This window comes from Lissotriton helveticus, chromosome 11 (genome assembly GCF_964261635.1).
Source record: "Lissotriton helveticus chromosome 11, aLisHel1.1, whole genome shotgun sequence".
Taxonomy (NCBI): Eukaryota; Metazoa; Chordata; class Amphibia; order Caudata; family Salamandridae; genus Lissotriton; species Lissotriton helveticus.
In genome coordinates this window covers 57,449,496-57,470,745 of record NC_136072.1, presented here as the reverse complement: position 1 = coordinate 57,470,745, position 21,250 = coordinate 57,449,496, and the positions used below count along the sequence as shown (strand labels likewise).

Sequence of the window (21,250 nt, the reverse complement as noted above, 5' to 3'; positions counted from 1 at the left end):
TATGCTAATGCTAAAATGTTATCTGAACTGTATATGTTCATCTTTTTTGCAGTAAGGTAGAAATGTATATACTATTTACCATATTAGTACTTGCGATTTCTTTCGTATGGTTCTATTTCCAGATTGTCCCAGCAAATATGTTTTACACAAGTCTGACGCTAGACCAATAAATTCTTCTTGAAACATCCTAATCGCCATCCTGTGTAGTTCCTGAGAATAAGTAAGCACAATTGATTAAGTTAAAAGTACTGTACTGTTTTCCACAATCCCTGAGGAATCAGGGTTGTCATGTTCAGTGGTTGCCAGAAACTTCCTACACCACTGTAGGATACAGAGGGGTGGTAGTGGCACTGTAGAGCTATCTGGCCTAACGGCTGACACATCCTGTGGGGGTGTCAGGAAGAGGTTTGGACACCAAGCCCTCAGTTTAGTCATCCAAAGCGTGCAGGTCCTGGGAATTCCTGGGAACTACACGACAATATGAATATATAAACATACACACATATATGTTTATGTCTACATAAGTATATATTTATTTTTCTTGTTGAATGTTACTTAGTTTTATGTAATATACATTATATTATTGTTATGTTATAAAATATTTAAGTTGTACTATCTTATTTTAAACTGTGTTTTTATGTAAATATATAAGTAAAGAAAAATGATATTTATTTGAACAATATTTTTGACACAATATTTCTGTGTTGTAATATTTGTGTACTCAATCTTCTGTCACGGAACCATCCGTAAGAACCTGGGTCTGCCATTTGTGGAGGATGCCATTAAAATGGCACCTCTTATGCTATAGTGTTCCATCTGGCGCAATCAGGAGGCCTCGCTGAATAGAACATTATTTTAGATTGCTTTGGCTGTGCTATGGGATTTCATATCCCATGGCTCAGACATGTCAATGACACATGCAACACTTGACATAATTACTTTGACTTGTCAATTTATGGTGAAGGACAACAAATGGCTCCAAGAAGCTTTTAGGGAACACCTACCCAAGGAAAGGGAAGCCTGTGAATTGCAGAAACCTGCAAACAGAGAGTATGTGTTGATACAAACCACCCTCAGCATGGAACCTTTCTTGGCCATGGTACCAAGAAGAAGGGACTGGGCCCTCCTCGCCAGGTTCAGGTTGGGACTGATCAGGTGCCAACTTTCTTTTCCAATGTGCCATCTCAACCTGAGCAAATCCTAATCTGTCCCTTCGATGAACATTCTCTGCAATCTCTTTCCCATTTCACCTTGTTTTGCAGGTTCTATACAGTTTTGCTACGATGTTTTTGTTCCCCCTGTTGAGAGCTACCTCATGTCCCTGACACATCCCGGCCCTTCCGTATTTACAGACCCTCTCAAACCCCAAGGTTTGCCTTGGTGTGGTCACCTTGCTTAAACATAGTTTACAGCTTAAGCAATCTTTAATGTTGTAACTGATTTATGTTGTGTACTGTGTGCCCCCGGCCTTTTGTTCTGTTTTTATCCTATTAATGGTAATATGTTTTTAATTTCCAGTATGCACTTTACATTTATGTTTGCTTAATGTTTTTGTGTTTTGCTGTCTTATTGGAGCATTATAGTGCCAGCATTCATCCTGGTTGCCATAGTTTGTAATTGAAATAAAGCTAAAGTAAAGTAAAGTGTCCAACAACACTATTGATAATTCTTGCTCATTGCTTTCTGGCTTTCATATTACACTAGTCAAGCATGTGCTGTTCAGTGCTGTTCTCCCCCTGGTATGAAGCCATTCTGGTCCATTTGATCAAGGCTCTGGATCATTCCATTTAGCCACAACACATGGACCTTAACCAGTATCTTGTGAATGCATAGACAGTGGTCTTTAAGACATACAGTCATATGGATCGATCCCAAGTTTCAAAGGTACTACTAATACAGCCTAATACATTGACAGTCTTTCCACCAAGATACCCACGTGTGTCCAGTATATCAGTCTTCTGGGAGGATATCCACCACCCCGGAGTCTTGGCAGAGTTTAGTTATTTTATGTAAGTTTTTATTTCCTGTAGTCTAGTTGTCTTTTCTGCTCTTGCATCAATCATTGCAATCCTCATGTGTGCAATATTGGTTATGTTACATCTGTGTCCTGACAAGGGTGTGTGTGTGTATAGTTGTTTATAAAATGAAAGGAAGGCCTCATTTATACTGATGTGTGTTCACTATTGTGCCATGCAAATTACTTATTGCTGTAATTGTTGTTGCCCTGTCCCCCTCTTAACTGACAGACTAACAGTATACCCGCTCTGTCTCCCTCTCTGTGTAGTAACTGTTGGGATTGTATGCCTTGTAGCAGTTGCCTCTGTCTCTCATTTTTTCCAGGATGGTTTTATTCGTGTCATGTACTTTTCTTTTGTCTCTACTGGTATTTCTTTTTCATATACAATTCTTTTTTTTGCTGCAGAAATTTCTATCTATTTTTTCCTCATGGATGTGCTTGCCATTTATTCATGCAGTGTATTACTTCATTCATTCCATCAAATTCCATGCCCCTCATACTGGCCGCATTTGTAATGTGTTTAAAATACATTTCTATTTTCTCTTTCATGTACTGTGAATGTATTACATTTAACCGGGATGCTGCTGACAATCTTCACAGTGGAATCTCCCAACTGCAAGGAATGGGGTTTATTATAAATATGTTGTGGCTTGCCCTTGCCTTGTATTAAGATCACAAACCTGTCTTGGGTCTAGTCAGGCTTGCTGGCAGAACCTTAGCTCAACCCTGGGTAGCTGTGGCTTCGAGCAGTCAGGCTTCACCAAAGGAACAGGTCTAAATCATTGAGAATACCGAATTCACACGCCAATATTGGAGGGGATACCGCTAAACTTAGCTCCACTAATATCAAAAGGGAACTTAAAGTCGACCAGTAGAGCGACATCAGAACTTATGAAACCCACAAACGTAGAGTAGTGCGGATTGTAAGATAATCAAGAGGGACTGTAAGTGGAGCAACTGAGTGCCAAGAAATACTCGCCAGATTTTTAACCAACGTACTGATATGCAATTTGAGCAGAGGGTTTAAACAAGGCCCATAGCGGTTTTTGAGCAAATAAATGTGCGGCATCTGCGCATGGCTGGAAGTCTCGTTGGTTCAAATATTGGACCAAAGCCAGTGGTATGCCTTGATTTTACAGATAAACGAGGGGAGAGGATATACAGCAATTGATCACATACAGAGACAATAATATTGTGTCTTGATAAAGATGGGAATATATATATGAAACCATTGAAACTCGTCGACACCATTAGGAGCACAATCAAAGGACAGACACATACAGGGTTAAATACTGATGGAAGCAATGTAATAACTGTAGCGCTTTGGAGTCCTATTTGATGTGCATGTGTATCTGACAAGGATTGTGTCTTACATTTTGTGTTGGTCTCCTTTATGCTGGACATAATTGTAATTTGTTAGTCATCAACCTCCCTGTGATTTATATGTATTGTATGTTTTTTATGAGGAATAATTACTTTTTTATTGTGTAATAATTGTAAAGCTTTATGCGGTTTTATCTTTTGAATAATGGATTGTGAAGGACAAATGATTTTTTTATAATAAAGTGTCACTTTAATGTTTAGATATAATATTCAATATGTTAATATATGGTTAAACACTGGACTTGAATTTTCTTAATTTACTGGGTCAAGGGAATTTTGTTTTTGTTGGTTTAAAGTACCTCATTTCCCTTGACAGCCTTAAGGGGTCCCTCTCTATCTTTTTATTGTTTCTTTTTCACATCCAATTCTTTTTTTGCTGACAAAATTTCTATTTATCTTTACCTCATGGATGTGCTTGCCATTAATGCATGTAGTGTATTACTTCATTCATTCCATCCATTTCCATGCCCCTCATACTGGCCGCATTTGTATTGTGTTTAAAATACATTTATATTTTCTCTTTCATGTACTGTGAATGTATTTCATTTAGCAGGGATGCTGCTGACAATCTCCACAGTGGTAACTCCCAACTGCAAGGAATGGGGTTTATTATAAATATGTTGTGGCGTGCCCTTGCCTTGTATTAAGATCACAAACCTGTCTTGGGTCTAGTCAGGCTTGCTTGTAGAACCTTAGCTCAACCCTGGGTAGCTGTGGCTTCGAGTAGTCAGGCTTCACCAAAGAAACAAGTGTAAATCATTTAGAATACCGAATTCAGCTGATTAAGAAAGAAACACAAAATGGAAGAAATCCAACTTCAATTTCTAAAAAGTAGATCTTATTTTTAGGAAATTGTTAGACACCAAATTAGTTGCCGGGCATTTCCCCGTCACTTGCTAACTCATATCCCAAAAATAGGACATTGAGGTGGGCAATTTTTGATTTTTTTAAAGTTACATTTGTAGCACTCAGTTTCGAACCACAGACTTCTGTTGTTCACCCAGCGCAACTGATCCAATAAATCATTTTCCATCAGATATACATCATCTATATAGTACAATGCCTCCTCATCACGATTTTGAAGTAACTCTGATACTCTTGCTGAGATCAACTCAGGACTATTCCTATACCCTTGGGGAAGTCTACAATTTTTTCGTCATTAAGAGTCTAGGTGGAAAATGCTGTCAAATCTCTGCTTGCATGCACTTGTTGTTGTTGTATAGCTTTATTTCGAAATATTTATCATTTCATAAAAGCATTACAATGTAAGAACAAATGTAAAAATAAAAACAGTTGTGCAATTTGACCATCAAAACAGACAGATCAGTAAAAGACAGTAAAAATGAACAACAATTGTGGGAATCAGCCATGTAAAATACATTTATACACACATAATAAATCATCCTTAAAGGTAGAAAAGGGACACAGCAATGGATAGCTGGGGCCAGTGGAATCTGGATAGGTAACCTTACTGGAGGATCTTTTTCCTCGCAGATCTTATCCTCCAAGCCCATCCCAAGAATTTGGCCAAGCCACAAGCAAACAAGGGGTGAGGGTCTGATCTTAGCATCTGTAAGGCCTCCAAGTGTGACGAGTGCCCAGCCTCAAACAGAGCGGTTTCAACCATCTGCGGCGAGGAGTAGCATACGCTGGACACTCAAACATTAGATGGGAAATGGATTCGACCCTATTAGTACAGAAAGGGCAGGTTGCTATAGTTTGCCAGGGTGGTTTCCAATTTGCTGTCCATGTGCCAAGAGGCAGAACTCCAACCCTAAATTTAAAATACAATGCCCTATCTGTTGGGTTGGAGATCACATCCAGGTAGGGTTCTCTAAAAGGGAGGTCTTTAATAACCAAAAACTCAGCAGCAGATCTACATAGATTAGCGTGACTCACTCTCTCAATTTCCACCCACGCCCAAAATATTTTCTTTAACAACTGTTTAGGTGGTGAAGATCTATTGGCCCATGCGTCTCCCAGACCCAGTTCGCAGAGGAGGCGCTTAACTTCTGAGAGCCAACCGATCTTACACCAACCTGGGGTTGAGAGGAGTTCGCGTAGTGCATCCGCGTAGCTTGCGAGTTCAGGGACATTCCAGATACGGGCCCATAAAAGAAGGGGGCGTAGCTTAGCCTGCTCAGCTATGGATCGTGTGCCTGTGTCAAGTAGGAGAGGAAGGGTGGGCGAGCTATGAGGGAGCCTCATTAGGTCTTTGTGAAATTTGTTCTCAAGATGGGACAGAGTGTCAAATTTCTGGGTGCCCCACAACTCTGCCCCGTACAGCGCCGCACTCACAGCATTTGCCCTATAAATATCTAATATCACCCCAATAGGTTTAAGGGGAGAGGCGCGATGTTCTTTTAATAAAGCGCCCGTAACCCTCCTATGAGTCAGGATAATTTTTTGGTGATGCGCCTTCCAGCTCATAGAGTCACAAAGTCGGATGCCTAAATAATCGAATTCCCTTACCCTTTCTAATGGAACTGAGTCAAGGGATGGGGGGTGCACTGTCTTCCTCGGGGGATTCAGCACCAGGAATTTGGTTTTGCTGATGTTAATAGCCAAACCCCTGGCATCGCAAAAGCCCTGGAACCCTGATAACAGCATTTGGAGGCCCATCGGGGATTTCGAGATCAGCAGGGTATCATCTGCAAACAGGAGAGTTGGTATCTTCCTGCCCGCCAGGGAGGGTGCGTCTGCTGGTAGTTGGAGAAGATGCTCCACCACTCCGTTTAGATATAATGAAAACAGAGTGGGGGCTAGCACACACCCCTGGCGGACACCCCTGTCTACAGAGATACAAGGTGTTTTTTGACCCTGCGCACCCCATCTGACTTGGGCAAAATTGCTTTCATGGAATTTAATGATCAATGCCAACAGATACGGGGGCATGCCCAAACCCTCGAGGACAGCCCACAATTGGCTGCGTGGGACTAGGTCAAAGGCAGTCCGCAGATCTATAAAAGCGAGGTACAGACTGCCTTTGCCCAGTTTAACCACTTTCCAATAGAGCATTAGGAAATGAAATGACTGCTCAATCGTGCCAGTTCCTGTTCTGAAACCGGCCTGAAAGTCAGACAAGACCTGCATTTCCTCAGCCCACTGCAAAATCCTCCCTAAAACTACCTTCCCTGCTACCTTCTGGGTGGAATCAAGCAGACTTATAGGTCGGTAGTTAGCAGGGTCTTCCCTACACCCTTTTTTAAAAATAGGGACGACTTCCGCACCCCTCCATGAATCTGGGAAGCCTCCGCCCTTCATGGCCTCATTCAGGAGTTTGGCAATAAATAAGCTCCACGCCTCCATATTAATCCGGAGCAAGTCACCAGGAACGCCATCTGGGCCTGCCGCCTTGTTGGGCACAATGCACTTGATCGCTACCTCAACCTCCTTAGATGTGAAAATGGGGACTAGATGTGGGCTAATGTCCGGCACTCTTTAACTGGGGCCTCTAATCTGGCCCAAAGCCCCTGGTGGGTTAGAATAGAGTTTGGAAAAATGAGCCAACCAGGCCTCCCCTGTGATGTTACATGTCAGCAGTGAGTCGACCGGCCTGTCCCTACCTCTAAGCAAGGCCCAGAAGCCCCTTGAATCCTTGCTGGAGCAAGCGTCCATTAGATCTCTCCAGAAGTTTGTTTCATGGGTATCCTTTGCCACTGCTTGGGCTTTTTTTATAGTTTTTCCTAGCGAATGAAATCAGAGCGGGGTCTTTCTTGCCAACCGCCCGGATAAGTTCGCTTTTAGCTATGCGACAGGCGGGGGAGTACCATTGGTCTCTACCCCTGATCACAGCTCTCCGCTTTGTCCTGGCCCCACCCTGAGGAACCAAGAACAAATTACTAAGTGATGCAATGGTCTCCGTAAATGTCGTGAGAACGGCATTGTCGGAATCCAATGCCCCCAAGAGACGCTTAGCATCCCTCATTATGGTCCCTACTTGGGCCATTCTCGTTTCGTCCGAGGCGACCTTAGCCCATTTTAAACGCCTCCCACAATTAGATGGGACAACTTCGTGGGACGATTTCCAATTAGACCAGGGCAATACTAGATCCCCTGACTCCCACGGGAGGGCAAGTGAAAGGACCAGCGGGTTATGGTCGCTGTCCGATGTTTGTTGGACGTCCATGTCTTGAAAGTACTCCCAGAGGTTATGGTTTAACAGTATGTAATCTATTCTCGAGGTGTAGCCCACCCTATTAAAGGTGTGCGCACCCCTGGTATCTGATTTAGAACGGCCATTTGTGGCTCCGAGGGCATATTCTAAACAGAGAGAATTAATGTCAATGGCATTCTGGGTCCATTTTTTGATGGGGTCAAGTACAAGCAAAGGGATGCCTCTCTTAGCATCGTCCTCCCAGGTGTCCAAAATGTCTTCGCTGGCCAGAGGTTCAAAACAGCAATTAAAATCCCTTGCCAGGACAATGAGGGAGTCAATGTTACAACCGCTAAGCTCCTCTTCGACTCCGGTTGAAGCTAGGGAGGAGGAATTCCCCCCCCTAGCCCCCCTGAGATACAGATTGAACACTTCTAAGATCCTGCCCCCCGGACACTGTATAGTAAGTCTCATAAGATCTGGGGATTGGGTATTTATATGTTTTATGGTGAGCCCCAGTGAGATACTGACCCAGATAAGAAGGCCACCAGAAGGGCGGCCTTTGTTGCCCTTGGATCTAAAAGCTGGTACAGAGTACGTCGTGAAACCCACCCTGTGCAAGGGCTCCAAGCACCAGATGCATGCACTATATTTTGGCAAAAGAATCCATTTGAGATATTGAGTGTTGTTTTGTATTTCTTCTGTGCAATGTTATACATTAATGCAGCACTGTATGCATTCTGTACGGCAAATGTTTTTGTGCATGTGTTCAAATGCCTGTAGTCTAAAACTAGAGAGTATGAAATATTGTGTTTCATTACGAGAAACAAAGGATCATTCATTGAAGAGGTGCAATTTCCAATCAGACCTTGGTATTCAAGTTGATCTGCTATCTCCCTGACTTGTTTCTTTGTGTCATGTTTTATTGGGTACTACCTCTGTTCTAGGAGTAGTTTTAACTGGGATTTCATGGTGAGGTGACTCAGCATCCCTCCCTACATCGTTGATGTGTAATGCGGGAGCCAGTGCTACTGCCCACTCCTGCACATATATATCTTTTTGTGACCCTGGAATGAGGTCGAATTAGCTGGTAATATTATGTCGTCCCCTTTAGGGAAGTTCTTAAACTCAGGTGGGCAATCTTTTTCAGCCAACAGGATATTGTATCCATATGTTAGGTTCTCCCAAAAGACACCTTTCACTTTCCTGAGTATGTCCCCCTCCATTTGGAGCATTTTTTCGTATAACCAATGTGGGACACTTACCCTTGTATCAGGTGTTTCCAATTTGAAATGTTCATTCAACACTGCTGTCACCAGAAATTCCATCAGGTTCTCGCTAGCTATTGTTACTTCTGCTACGCTGTCTAGCATAGTCAGAGCCCATTCCCCGTTCAATAATCGAGTCCTCAGTATCCTGGGCATTTCTAATTTTAAGGCCAGCTACTTTCTTCTTTTTAAACTGAGGTTAAGATTTGGGTTTATCTTCTTGTTTGACAATGTAGTCTGAAGTGCAATGTGTCACCCTTGGCTTTACTCGCTCTTCTGCTCTGAATTCTGACCGTCCTTCCCGAGTTTTTGGATGAACCCTGAAGGCAACGAGAGGAATGTCTATCAGTATCCTGATACCTGTCAGGCTTTATTATGTTATCATGGTTCCTAAGGTTGTATTGTCTACCAGAGAGATCCTGTTGGGGAGACCCCCCTTGATGTTGATGCATTCTGCTTATTATTTTTTGATTGTATGTTATGCCATTTCGTTTTAGAAGAATCTGATGCTTGTTTTGAGTTATCCTTCACAGGATTTCTGTATAGTTTTATTAGTTCTTTGTAAAGTGGACATAAGTCTGCTGCTGGTAATATATCAATTCCTGGATGCAGTTTGTAAGCTGCTAGGACAAGTCAACTTGCTCGGTCTCTGCTTAGCAGACTGAGTCTCACTTTCTCTGTGGTATGAGGGAGGGTGCCTTTAAACCAATTTATATGTTCTTGGTAAATTAACGGGACCTCTATTTCCTCGTATCGATTGTATTTGTCAGGTGTCTCATCTGGAATGTACATATGAAACAAATGTGTGTGTGCATCTGCATGCATGAATTTAATCCAAGAATGGAATACCTCTTTCCTGAATGCCTCGTGAGCCTCAATCATGAAGGTAACTATCCCACCCAATGATGGAACTCCATAATCTAATAATTTCTTAGTAAGTGCATATCTGCAATTTTCCAGAATGTTAAGAGCACCTACCTTCTCCGCCTCCTCCGTGCCAGTGCCACGCGTGCCAGCATAGCCATGGTTAGGCATCACAGGAGGGAGTTTTTACGGAAAATAGATAACATTTTGCACAATATGAGGAAATCCTTCAAGCTTGAACAAAACTACATCCAATAAATAGGATATGCATACTCAGCTGTGGTGGATTATTCTCTTCCCACTCCAGACGTCTCTGGTTAAATGTGAGTAGAGTCTCTGAGAAAGCACAACTGAACTCCTCAGATTTGACCATTAAATAGGAAACAAACCCACGTTGGGCGCCATGTCATGCACTTCCTATACATATTTATAGGATCTGAGCGTTTAGACAACATAAACTATGGGTTTGGTCTTCAGACTGAATCAAGACACCCCTAAAGGATATGTTCACTTGTAGATCAGCTAGCTTACAGTGCCACTAGAAGCCCCCCATCCTTACCAAGGAGTGAATAGTTTCTGGAAACTATCAAACAAGACAACCCTGACCCCTCAGGGATCGTGGAAACAGTACACCACTTTTTGGGCCGTCACTAGTGCTCACATAATCCGAGAGAGATACACAGAATAAACGATGGGGACGTTTCCAATAAGCATTTATTGAACCAGCGTCATTCTAGTATAAAACATGTTTACTGCGACAATCATTAGACAGAAACAGATGCATAAGATTGCGAGCACCAGCTGAGTAAATAAAAGGTAGCATTCTACCATGGGGCCAAACAGTGAATTTATGCAGGCATATAGATACATGGCAGTAATTATGCATACTCCTACGATGCAAGCTCTATCAAGACAGGAAAAGGCATATGACAGTAGACTGTGTGGTTTAAAATATTACTTCAAGGTTTGTTTGTCAATGTGAAGTCATAGACAGCACAACCACTATTCTATTTTGACAAAATCGCGAATTCTCAAAAACAATATGGTATGCAAGCTACCAAAATTAGCTGCTTAGGAAGGGTGCCATGCACCCTAAAGCAAACGAGAAAAAATGCTCCCCTTACCTCTGGGTTGGTATTAAAAGACACCCATTAATGGGGCGTAGTGGCGGCCTCACACACCTGGCCATGGATGCCATAGCATCTTGCACCCTAATACAGTTTCTCTTTAATTGATTTCTCCATGTCGCACTTATCTCCTCCTTGCACCTTTTCTTATCCCTATCCACTGCCATTCAATCTCTCATGTTTGTCCCTATCTCCTTCCTCCTTTGTTTTAATATTTTTTTTTCTTTGCTCCTCTTTACCCTCCCCACTTTTCTTTTTTTTATTTCTACTCTGCTCCTCTTCTCCCTCATCCTGTCTCCTCTATTCAATCTATGTCCTAAAATTCTCTCTCCCACAGACTCCTTCTAATCTCCCTGTTCGCTCTCATTCTAATCCTACTCTATAAAATCTATTTCTTGTATATGCTTCTCTCTCACCCACCTGATATCTAACCCTGGGTGAAGCTCATGGTAGAGTGCAATAGAAAAATGCAGTTCGCTGTGATTTTCAGTGCTGGCTCCTTGACCGTACTGTGCAATCATTGTGAACTGCACCATACGCTGTGTATGGTGCCATTCACAATGATTGCACAGTACGGTCAAGGAGCCAGCACTGAAAATCACAGCGAACGGCTATTTTCGTTTCTCCCGCTCGAGTAGATTTTTACTCAGTCAATATGTGCGGTCACGAGCAACGCAATCACTCGCAATGAGAACTCTGACCCCCCCGGCGTTGAGAAATCTCGTCAGGAGGATTATTTTCCACGCTCACGCTCGCCAACTTGATGTTGAATATCACAAACAAGTAAACATTTTGCCGGAAGTTAGATTTTGCTCGCTCGCGCTTGCCAACTTGACTTTGAAGAACGCGAGCGAGGAAAACAAATTACACTCCGCTATATGGAGCAGAGTTTTTCGAAAATCTGTGAGCTCCGTATATCACGGAGTACGGAAAATTCCGCTAATTCCGCAAGCGGAGCGAAGTTCACCACCCAGGCTTACTCATTTCTCTACTTGTCTCCAACCTTGTTTGTCACACCTTGGTCTACCTACCTTTTTTTGGTTGTTTTATTGTCCTTTTCATCCTTTCTCTTTCCTTTCTACATTTAACGCCCCTTTCCTTCTTTTCCTTCCATATCTTGCTTATTCATGTGTTCCTTTCTCTGTCTCACTTCCATTGCTCATCCTCTCAATATGTGCCTCCTTTTCTCTCTTCACTCACATCATCCTTTTCATTCGCACTCCCTTATCTTCTTTCCTCTCCTTCTTTCTATTCTTTTTCTCCTTTCCTATCTATTAACTTTTCTTTCTTTCCAATCCCCATACTTTTCTTTTCTCCTTTTCTCTACTCTCCCATCTTTCCATTCTGACGTTACTATCTCCTTGTTCATTTTCCAACGTTGCCTCTCCTCTTCCTTTATTCTCTTTACTTCACATCGCAAACTCACCCCCAATTATTTTTCTCCTTAATATCTTGCCTCCACAGTTGACCTCCTCCCTCCAACCTCATTCTATCCACCTCTGTTTAATCCCACCCTTCTGTTTGTCTCCATTTCTGCTGCCTTTTCACCTCATCCATTAGTTTTCACCCTGTCTCTGTGTCCTCTTTTCTACTGTATGACAAGGTCCTGCACAACCCACTGAATGCATGTTTGGCCTCTGCTCCGCTGTAGCCTCTGTTTTGAGTTTTACCAGTGCATGCCTGTGACCGGTTTTATTCTCTGTTTGAATGACTCTTCCCCAACCCTCTCAGAGGAAAAGACCACACAGAGCTAAACCCAGGGAGACACTTCACAAAATTCTTAGCAAAATCAGGGCAGTCTTTGGCTGCTTGTGTTCTGGAAGAAAATGGCCTGGCAGTTTGGGCCTGACTGTTCCTGTTGGAGCAGAGTCAAGACTGATTTACATATGGCTGGGTCCAAACTGAGTTGGTCTGGTAGCCAAAAGAACAATGGTTTGGAATGCTAACCTGAGTGATTGCCAGTGGTTAGACAGCCCAAAAAATACCGCTCTCTGAGTAAAGCATAACAATTAGAGCAAATTTTAAAAGTCTCAATATTTTTCAAACTTTGTATGTGTGTTGCACTGTGCTGCATACACACAGTGAGACAAGTTGTAAATTATATTTTTGGCACTCAAAGGGTCCCCTTCCAGTACAAATCCTATGCTTGATAGAACCCCTCACACCCTTGTACTAAGGTCAGGGCCTCTGGAATTATGCACTGCTGTGGCCCTTTCTGCATAACTATGGATTTGCCACATGTGCCACATAATTCATCAGCTACTGCATAATCTTCAGATTTTAAACCCAATAAATTGTTTCTAGCTTGAATGTATCAAAAGGTACTAAGTGGAAGACCTTTCGCAAAGTTTAACCAGTCGCCTTTCCATTGCTAATTGTTGTATTTGGGTGTTACATCGGTACTAATGAGGTGCAACATTTGCCCAGACAGTATTAGCATGTGTGAATAATATATTAATACTATCACAAAATAGAAAATGTTAGTTGAATATTTCTGCATTTGGTTGTTAAACAGATAGGAATTAGGCAAAACCTGTGAATAGACAGTTTTATCATGTGTAAAAATAACAAAACAATGAAGTAATACAAACAAAAAATGTAATACATTATGCAGCGTAATTTGTCTTTTGTTGCCACATAATTTAGTCAATCTTACCGAATAATTTTGCGCACTCATGCAGCATAATTCTACTTGCCCTGACCTTAGTACATCGGACTGTGTGCTGAAGGATTTATTAAAGGAGTTTTTTTGTTGCAATTTTATGTAGCAAACTGGACCAAAAAGTACTGGACCATTTTACCTGACCATCACACTGAAAGCTGTTTTCCCAGTACCAAAGTCAGCAGCTCTGGCAGTAATTCTACATACTCACCCTCTCTTTGCTGTGTGAAGCACAATCATATGGTTTATTACACACAACCTGCGGCCCACCTCAAAAACTGCTCACAACTGGCCTACTGGGGCATCTGTGATGAAAAGAAAAAAGGGGAGTTTTCACACCTCCCTTCAATCTCTATTAAGTCTGGGAGCGATGAGGGCACTTCCTGAGAGAGTCTGAGCACTCGAAGTAGAAAGGCTGTGTGCGCAGCCTACAGGGAACATAGCTTAAAACTGTCTTTAGATGCTCTTCAAAGTGGTAAAACACCTCTCTGACCTCGCAAAACGTCTCTGGCACCCTCGCGTTATTAGACAAAAAGTTGTCACATATCCATTTTTATTTGTCTAAGTACCTTAAGGTTGTAATATAATCTGTTGACTCTACTGACAGCACTCATAAAAAGAGAAAATTGCCTTTAGGGATTGTTTTTGTGCAGGAAGGTAAAATATATTAACATTAACGTTAAACTCTTAGAATTTTCAGTCATGGGAGGCAATAGGATCTCCAGATCTCCAGAATATCTGAATCTCTGTGTGAATCTTCTCTGGATCAGCACATTTTGAAGAGGTCAATAAGGTTTTTGGACTAGACACATTAGTTTACCTTTATATCCTCTGTTTCTCCTTGAATAGGAACTGTGCATAATCTATAGATTAACGGCCAAGATATACATAAAAGTAACACTTGATTTCCCTTCAGGCACCTTTTAGTAGCAAAAATATCTCCAGAACTACTAAATGGAGTTACACCATAGCACAAAAATATTCTGTCACGTGTTGTGCAATTCAGTGAAGTAGAGCAAACATTTCTATGTAATTTATGATAGAAAAAGCTACTTTTACTTCACCCTGTAGGCCAATCTGCTCACAATATGAGGTTAGAAACTGAGTTAGACATACCAAGCAAGTTCCAAATTTTGTACTAATCTGTCAATTTGTGCCACAGGTTTTTAGCAAATACAACATACACATTCCTTTATGCAAAATACACCTTAATAATATCTACACAGGCACAATTGCTTACTCTAAAAATAATTACAGATCACTGATTTATGGAACAGAAGATAACAGGAATCAGTAGGAGCTGCCTATAGGAGGATTTTGAACTGGGTGTTTTTGTTTTGGGATTACATACCTACAGAAAATGGTAAGAAGGCTTTAGTGGTCACAAAGTGTCCCTCTTTATCCAGGAAATTTTCTGGATTGAATTGATGGGGTGTCTTCCAGAATTCAGGATCACACATAGCAGAAGGTAGATTAGGTATAATAATGGTACCCTGCAAGAAATAAAACCAGACCAAGTATCTTAACGATGATCATTAAAATATAGTCCATTATTTTTTTCATACAAGATGTCTTAGCAAACAGATTTGTTCTTCATGTAACCATTTGAAACCACCATGATCTCTTTTCTTGCATATCTACTCTGCCACTTCCTGACAGGCCACAACTGTATCAACAACTTATCAATAAGGTTCCATTAACTATCAGGTCCACCTACATGACCTAAGGTGGAAGCAGGGTAGTAGTAGTCCACTACCTTCCATAGACGTATTTGGTAATATGAGCAACACTGTTGAGTAATAACTTCCTTTACTAAAACCCAGACCCGTCAGTGGTCATTAGTGTACATCTGGGAAATAGTAAAAAGATTAAAAGTCAGTGCATTGAATGTGCAACTCTAGGAACTTAAACAATTTGATGTACATGTAACTACCTCTCTAATTGATACCTCGAAGCTTTCGTCATAATGAAACTTTGAGAGCACTAAGATGTAACAACACTGGTATGTCACAGTGCAACTAGAATTATGAGGCAATGGAAGAGCATAATTATGCAGTAGAGTCAAGCATGAAATTCTAAATTATGCATCATAATATGCACATTTTTGGAAGTATTATTTTTCAATTTTTCAATTTTGACACTCACTAACACTGAAAATGTTACATCTCATTAGTACCAATTTTTATACCCAAATAGACGCAGTCACCTGAAAGGGGAACAGTTAACCTTTGACAATGGTCTTCCACTACTTAGCACCATGAACTGCACTCTTTTTCATATGCTTTGATGGGATTAAGCTAGAAAGGTTTTCTTCAAAAAGCTGCAAATAATGAAGTAGATGGTGGATAAGTAATCAAGTGTTGCAATCCAAAATTATGCATGAAAGGGTCTGACACTACTGGACACCATGCATGGCATTCTTTTTTTGTAAATTTTAAACATATAAGTTCGGAAAAAAAAAATTGGGTAAAAAGCTGCAAATTATGCAGCAAATAGTGGATTTTGTGGTACGTGTAGTACATATAAAATTCAGCAGAAAATGCCACAGCTGCTGAATCGCAGTTCTAGATCTACGTCAAGTATGGAAGCATTTCTTCTCATCTGTGCTATGGACTCTGCTTCCTCCCCTGCAACACAGATAAACCATGTAGGTTTGGGTTCACTCGCCACCCCTCAATGCTACTGTGCATGACCATGAGACCCTAAACCCTACTGATATGGGCTATCTCATGGTAGATTTCCTTAGAGTCCTTTCCAGAGTAGAATATTTTATGTGCATCTCTTGGTGAGTATTCCAAACTCAATTTCAGTTGCCTGGTGGAGCCATGAGCAGTAGCCGAAGGGACTTTGTGTGCTGTTCTTCTATTTATTTATCAATAACACTATCTTTAGCAGCCTACCTAGATTTGTTTTCTCCCAACCTAAACTAATTTTGGAATCAAGGGTTGGATGATTCAGAAGAGCAGCACCTACTTGACACTTTACGCAGTATCAAAAACAGTTTAATATTCCTTCATTTGTGGTTAAATGTGAGCTGCCATTTGTTTATCAGCCTTTCCCTACTGTTATTACGCTGAGGTCCAACCAAATCCATGTATATGTTGTGCTTGAAGGATTGCCTGGGCCTTCAAGTATTGTGTGCGCACTCCCCTCACATGATTTTGACAGCCAGAGATGGATTTAAATCACATTCCCCACTGAGAGTGCAGTTTTGAACAATATTCAACTCCCCTATGAAGCATTCAGCATGTATGGAAGCATAACCGCGTCTTTCCCTATGCTGCTTTGGCTTCTGTGTTCAGCCCTGACAGACTCATGGGTCATGAACTGTGGCTGTGCTAGCTCGTACTTCGCCAGCTCTACTACTAGCTGTTGCTAAAGTAAGTGAAAGACTGCCGTGGTCCGAGCAGGTAACAGTGGTGGGGCAGTGGGGCCGTTTTACGGGGGGATTCCGAGGGATGATGTAGATGGAAAATTAATTATTTATTTAATTTTCCGTCTGCATCGTCCCTCGGAATCCCCCCTTACACCGCCCCACCGCTGTTACTTGCACGAACAGCGGCTGGTTAAAGAAACACAGTGGGCACATAATTGGCTGGTTTGGTTGGGCTCTTCTTCGGGATCGCCGCCATCTTCTGACTCTGTTCAAAGCTAAGAGTAAGAAGTGTATTTGCTGATTCTCCTACAGCAACTTTGTTGTAGACAAAGCTAGTTGGTGCCTGATGGATGGACCTCTACTTAATTTCTTTTTCCAACAGCACTCCTTCAGTAGCCAGATCTTACACACAGACTTAATGTTTACAAAGGTGGTATGAAGCATTTATTTTGTGATAACGCATTACCATCCATCTAAACTTGTTTAAAGTATTGTACAGAGTCACCACTAATAAATAAACTACCTCTCATACTAAGGATTCCATAAAGCACAATGAAAATCTTTCAGCCACTTTCTTAGCAGAACTAGACGTGCAGACATTAATGTAGAAACAATGGTACAAGACCTTTGGCAGGAATATGGTTGCAATTGATGGCACTACATTTGATCCTTTAGGGAAAAAATATATGCTTTATAACTAGCTGTTTTAGAACAGAGGGTCAAAGAATGTTTGATCATGTAACTGTGCTAGTTCCCCCGGCCCAAATGTTTTGGGGTAAGTTTGAGGATGCAGTGAACACATTTAAATAACACTTCAAGGATAATACTAGTATAATAGTGGAGAGACAGATTTGAAACACAATAGTAAGTTCAACATGAGTCTATTGATGGATTCTTAGCAGAGCTGAGAATCCTTGTTTTTCTCTCTTTACAACAACAGAATACTGGATAATTACTTAAGGGATTAGACTGTAGTTAGCTGTTTTAATTGAAGAACACAAGAAAGCCTACTGTGCTGCAGGAATCTAAGTTTGGAACAGATATTGGAAATTGCAAGAGGAACTGTTCCATAATAACATCCAAGGAAGTTCAAAAGTGAAAGAAGCAGAACTGTGAATGCCCTTATGTTCAAAGCTAAGCATTTTGAAATTCAAATTATGAAAGCAGGAAATGTGTAATGACTGGTGCTTGTGCGCGGGTAACTTGCTACATGTTGTGGTCACAAATCATTGTCACGTAGTAGGCAAGACTTGCATGAAATTCAAGACGATTTATATTTTTGTCGAGCATGTAAAACATGCAGAGGATTGTATTTGGTAATGAGTAATGGGACACCACAGAAAGGTCTTATTATATATGTACAGAGAGTGGCAAAATAGTGTTATTTATCAGGATGGCCAACTTTGTAGGACAGTTGGACAAGAAGCTGGATCAAGTTTGCAATATAACAATTGGTGATGTGACAATTGATGTCCCTGTAGATTCTTAAGTGACTGACAAGTTGAATGAGTAGGAATGGAAACACATACGCTTATTGCCCCTGGCATTCGTACTGCAGAATTTGGAGGGTTTGAAATTGATTCAGTGGGTTATTTTAAAGAATGTTGTAGTTATAAGGATAGAGTTATACACACCATGATGTGTGTAGCAAGGAGAGGTCACTTCATACCACTATGGAGGGACCAAGGGGTGGTTGGTATTGTTTTGAGACCTAGTATGGCTTGCTCAATCTCACATGTTGACACAATGGCCTCTCAAACTTTATTTTTGAAGCTCGTTTTTGACACCTATAAATCAATATTTCATGGTAAACTTGAAAAGTGAATGGTTATGTACATACAATTGTTCTCAAACCAAGAGCTATTCCTGTTAGTCATAGGTTGCTGAACATTTTGCTGAGTATTCAGAGTCAAATAAAAGAACATCTGCATAACCTGTGCAGTGAAAAGTGATAGCGCCAGTTCAATCCTCTCACTGGATCTCTCCTATTGTTGTGGCAAAGAAGAAAACGGTGATGTAAGGATTTGTGTGTGGATCTGAGGTCTCTAAATAGTAAAATCCTAGTAGACTGTTTCCCCTTTTCTAAGATCCAGGAAATGTTAGCTAAACTAGGTGAAGCAAAAGTGTTTGCCCTTGAGATCCGAGCGTTGCCTACCACCAGGCTCAACTCATTGAGGAATCTTTCTGAATAACAGCATTCAGTACCTCATGTGAATCAGGTACATTCCTTTTGTTTGTTGTTTGGTCTGGCCTTAGCAGCCTCAGTTACCCTCAAACATATATATTAAATCTTAGGAGGAATCAACGTGTTGGCCTAAAACAATAACATCCTCATTTGTACTGATAGTGAGCAGAGCCTTTTGTAAGTGGTGCACAGTATTAGATACTTTACAAGATCATGCTATTACACTTTAAGAAGAAAAAATGTCAATTTTTGTTACAGGATGAGGAATAATCAGGGCATCGCATTTCAGCTGAAGGTATCAGACCAAAAACAGATTTGGTAGAGACTATGATAGATAGCTCAGACACTAAAGACAAAGACCAGCCAAGATCTTTACAAGGCCTCTGAAAATATTATTCATGTTTTGTGGAGTATTTAATATTACAAAGAGCACCTTCAAGGAAATTATTGCGAAGTAGTGATAGAAATTCTTGGGGAAGGACGAACATTATACTTTTAAAAACCTGCAATGATTAAGGAAGAGTCCTGCATTACATGCTTATAAGGTTGACATATCTTTGATATAGATGCAAGTGCAATTGGTGTGGAGGAAGTTCAAAGTCAGATGGTGAATAGTAAAACAAAAACTATAGCTTTCACTTCCAGATATTTGTCAAAGGTTGAACCAAACTACAGTATCATTAGAAGAGAGAGAGACTCTGGCTTGTGTTTAGGTCCCAAATAATTTTTCAACATGTTTGTGTGGAGGAGAGCTCACTTTAGCCATGGATCACACTCTTTAGAATGTTTGCCAAGCAGATCTGAGACCATTCAGGATTCTTTCTAAAATGTAAAAAACTATTTCTCTGTTAGACACATTGCCTTAGGAAAGAATTTTAGAGCGTATTTCTTGTCAAGGTGTCTATTAGAAACAGTTTCAGATGATAATGTGATTGAAGATATGGAATGTGTAGTATAGTAGAGTTAATTGATAGACTTTTGCTATTCAAGGATATTATCTCTTGAGAAGAAAGGGAAAGTTGTCCTGCTAAGGACAACTGTCAAACATTATTGAAGAAGTTCATTGCACAAGTTTGGCCCAGGGAGATGTATTTGGAGAGTGATCTAAATCCCTGTTCCAAAAGTGAAGGAGGGTTGGTCCTGAGAATGAATGTACTGATTCGTCAAGCTTAGTTAAGAATATGACTAATAAAGTTTGCACATATTGGGCATGTTGGTTTTACAGGAACAAATAAAAGGTTTCGTACTGACTATTGGTGGCTTAGGATAGATTGGAAAACGAAGGTGTTTATAGACGGGTGTGCAGATAGTGTCTGATAATTCATTACACACCTATAATACCCCGTTGTCTCCAGTGGTTGACTACCTTGAAATTGCCTTGGGAGAAGTTGGGAATTATTATTATTTATTTTATTGAGTTTTATAAGGTCAAACTTGACCCGAAGGTATCAGGCATCAGAGCGCTTTACATAGCACCAGCTGTGTTACATGAGGACACATTCATTTTTGTTAGGCACGGGGAGATTAAGTGATTTGCCCAGAATCATAGGATGTTCGGTGTCATTGTCGAGACTGGAACCCGGTTCCCCATATTCGAGGTCGATTGCCCCAGCTGTTAGGCCAACTCCTCTCCTCAAATGTATAAATTGGAAGAAGACATGAAGTATGCTCTAGTAATAGTTAATTATCATACCAAGTTGGTAGAATGTAAGTTCATGAGCAGACACAACACTGGTATTGCCATTAGCGTCTTGAAAGATTTATTCCAGAGTGAAGGTCTCTGAAATATTTGGTGACAGACAGTGGAATACAAATTAAATCTCACTCCATGGAGCCCTTTTTGTCTTCTTTTGACTTCAAGCATCATTCTGTAGCCTTGTATAACCCTCAATGGAATGGAATGGTGGAGACTGTGAATAGTGTATTTAAAGAAAACATTCCATTGGCGTTGTTGCCTTGTTTGAGTGTCTCACAAATGGTCTGGTGACAGGTTATGGAGCCACCACAACACTCATCAATCATTCCACCACAGATGTATTCCCTTTTGTGTTAATGAGGAATAGGGACTCTTCTAATATATTGCCAAGAATTGGATTCTAGTGAAGACAAGTGTGTGTGTGTGATGGGATTTCTTGTGTGAGTGGTGTGTACCAAAGAGTAAAGTAAACTCAAGACTGAGGAAAGCACAGATATGATGACCTGAAAAGCTCTAAGAGGTATATTTTCACCTCCAAGCCTCAGGAGAAGTTCCTCAAAGGTTTAGCACAGCAAA

The 21,250-nt window shown here is 41.0% G+C and overlaps 1 protein-coding gene across 1 annotated transcript in view; it reads right to left on the bottom strand.

Moving 5' to 3' along the window:
- The window catches only part of LOC144791181 (cytochrome P450 2J4-like), a 174,663-nt gene that overhangs the window by 32,588 nt on the left and 120,825 nt on the right, over positions 1-21,250 (bottom strand). The window contains exon 8 of the mRNA XM_078665826.1: positions 14,769-14,910. Coding sequence (XP_078521952.1) covers positions 14,769-14,910 — 142 coding nt within the window. The remainder of the gene's footprint in view (positions 1-14,768; positions 14,911-21,250) is intronic.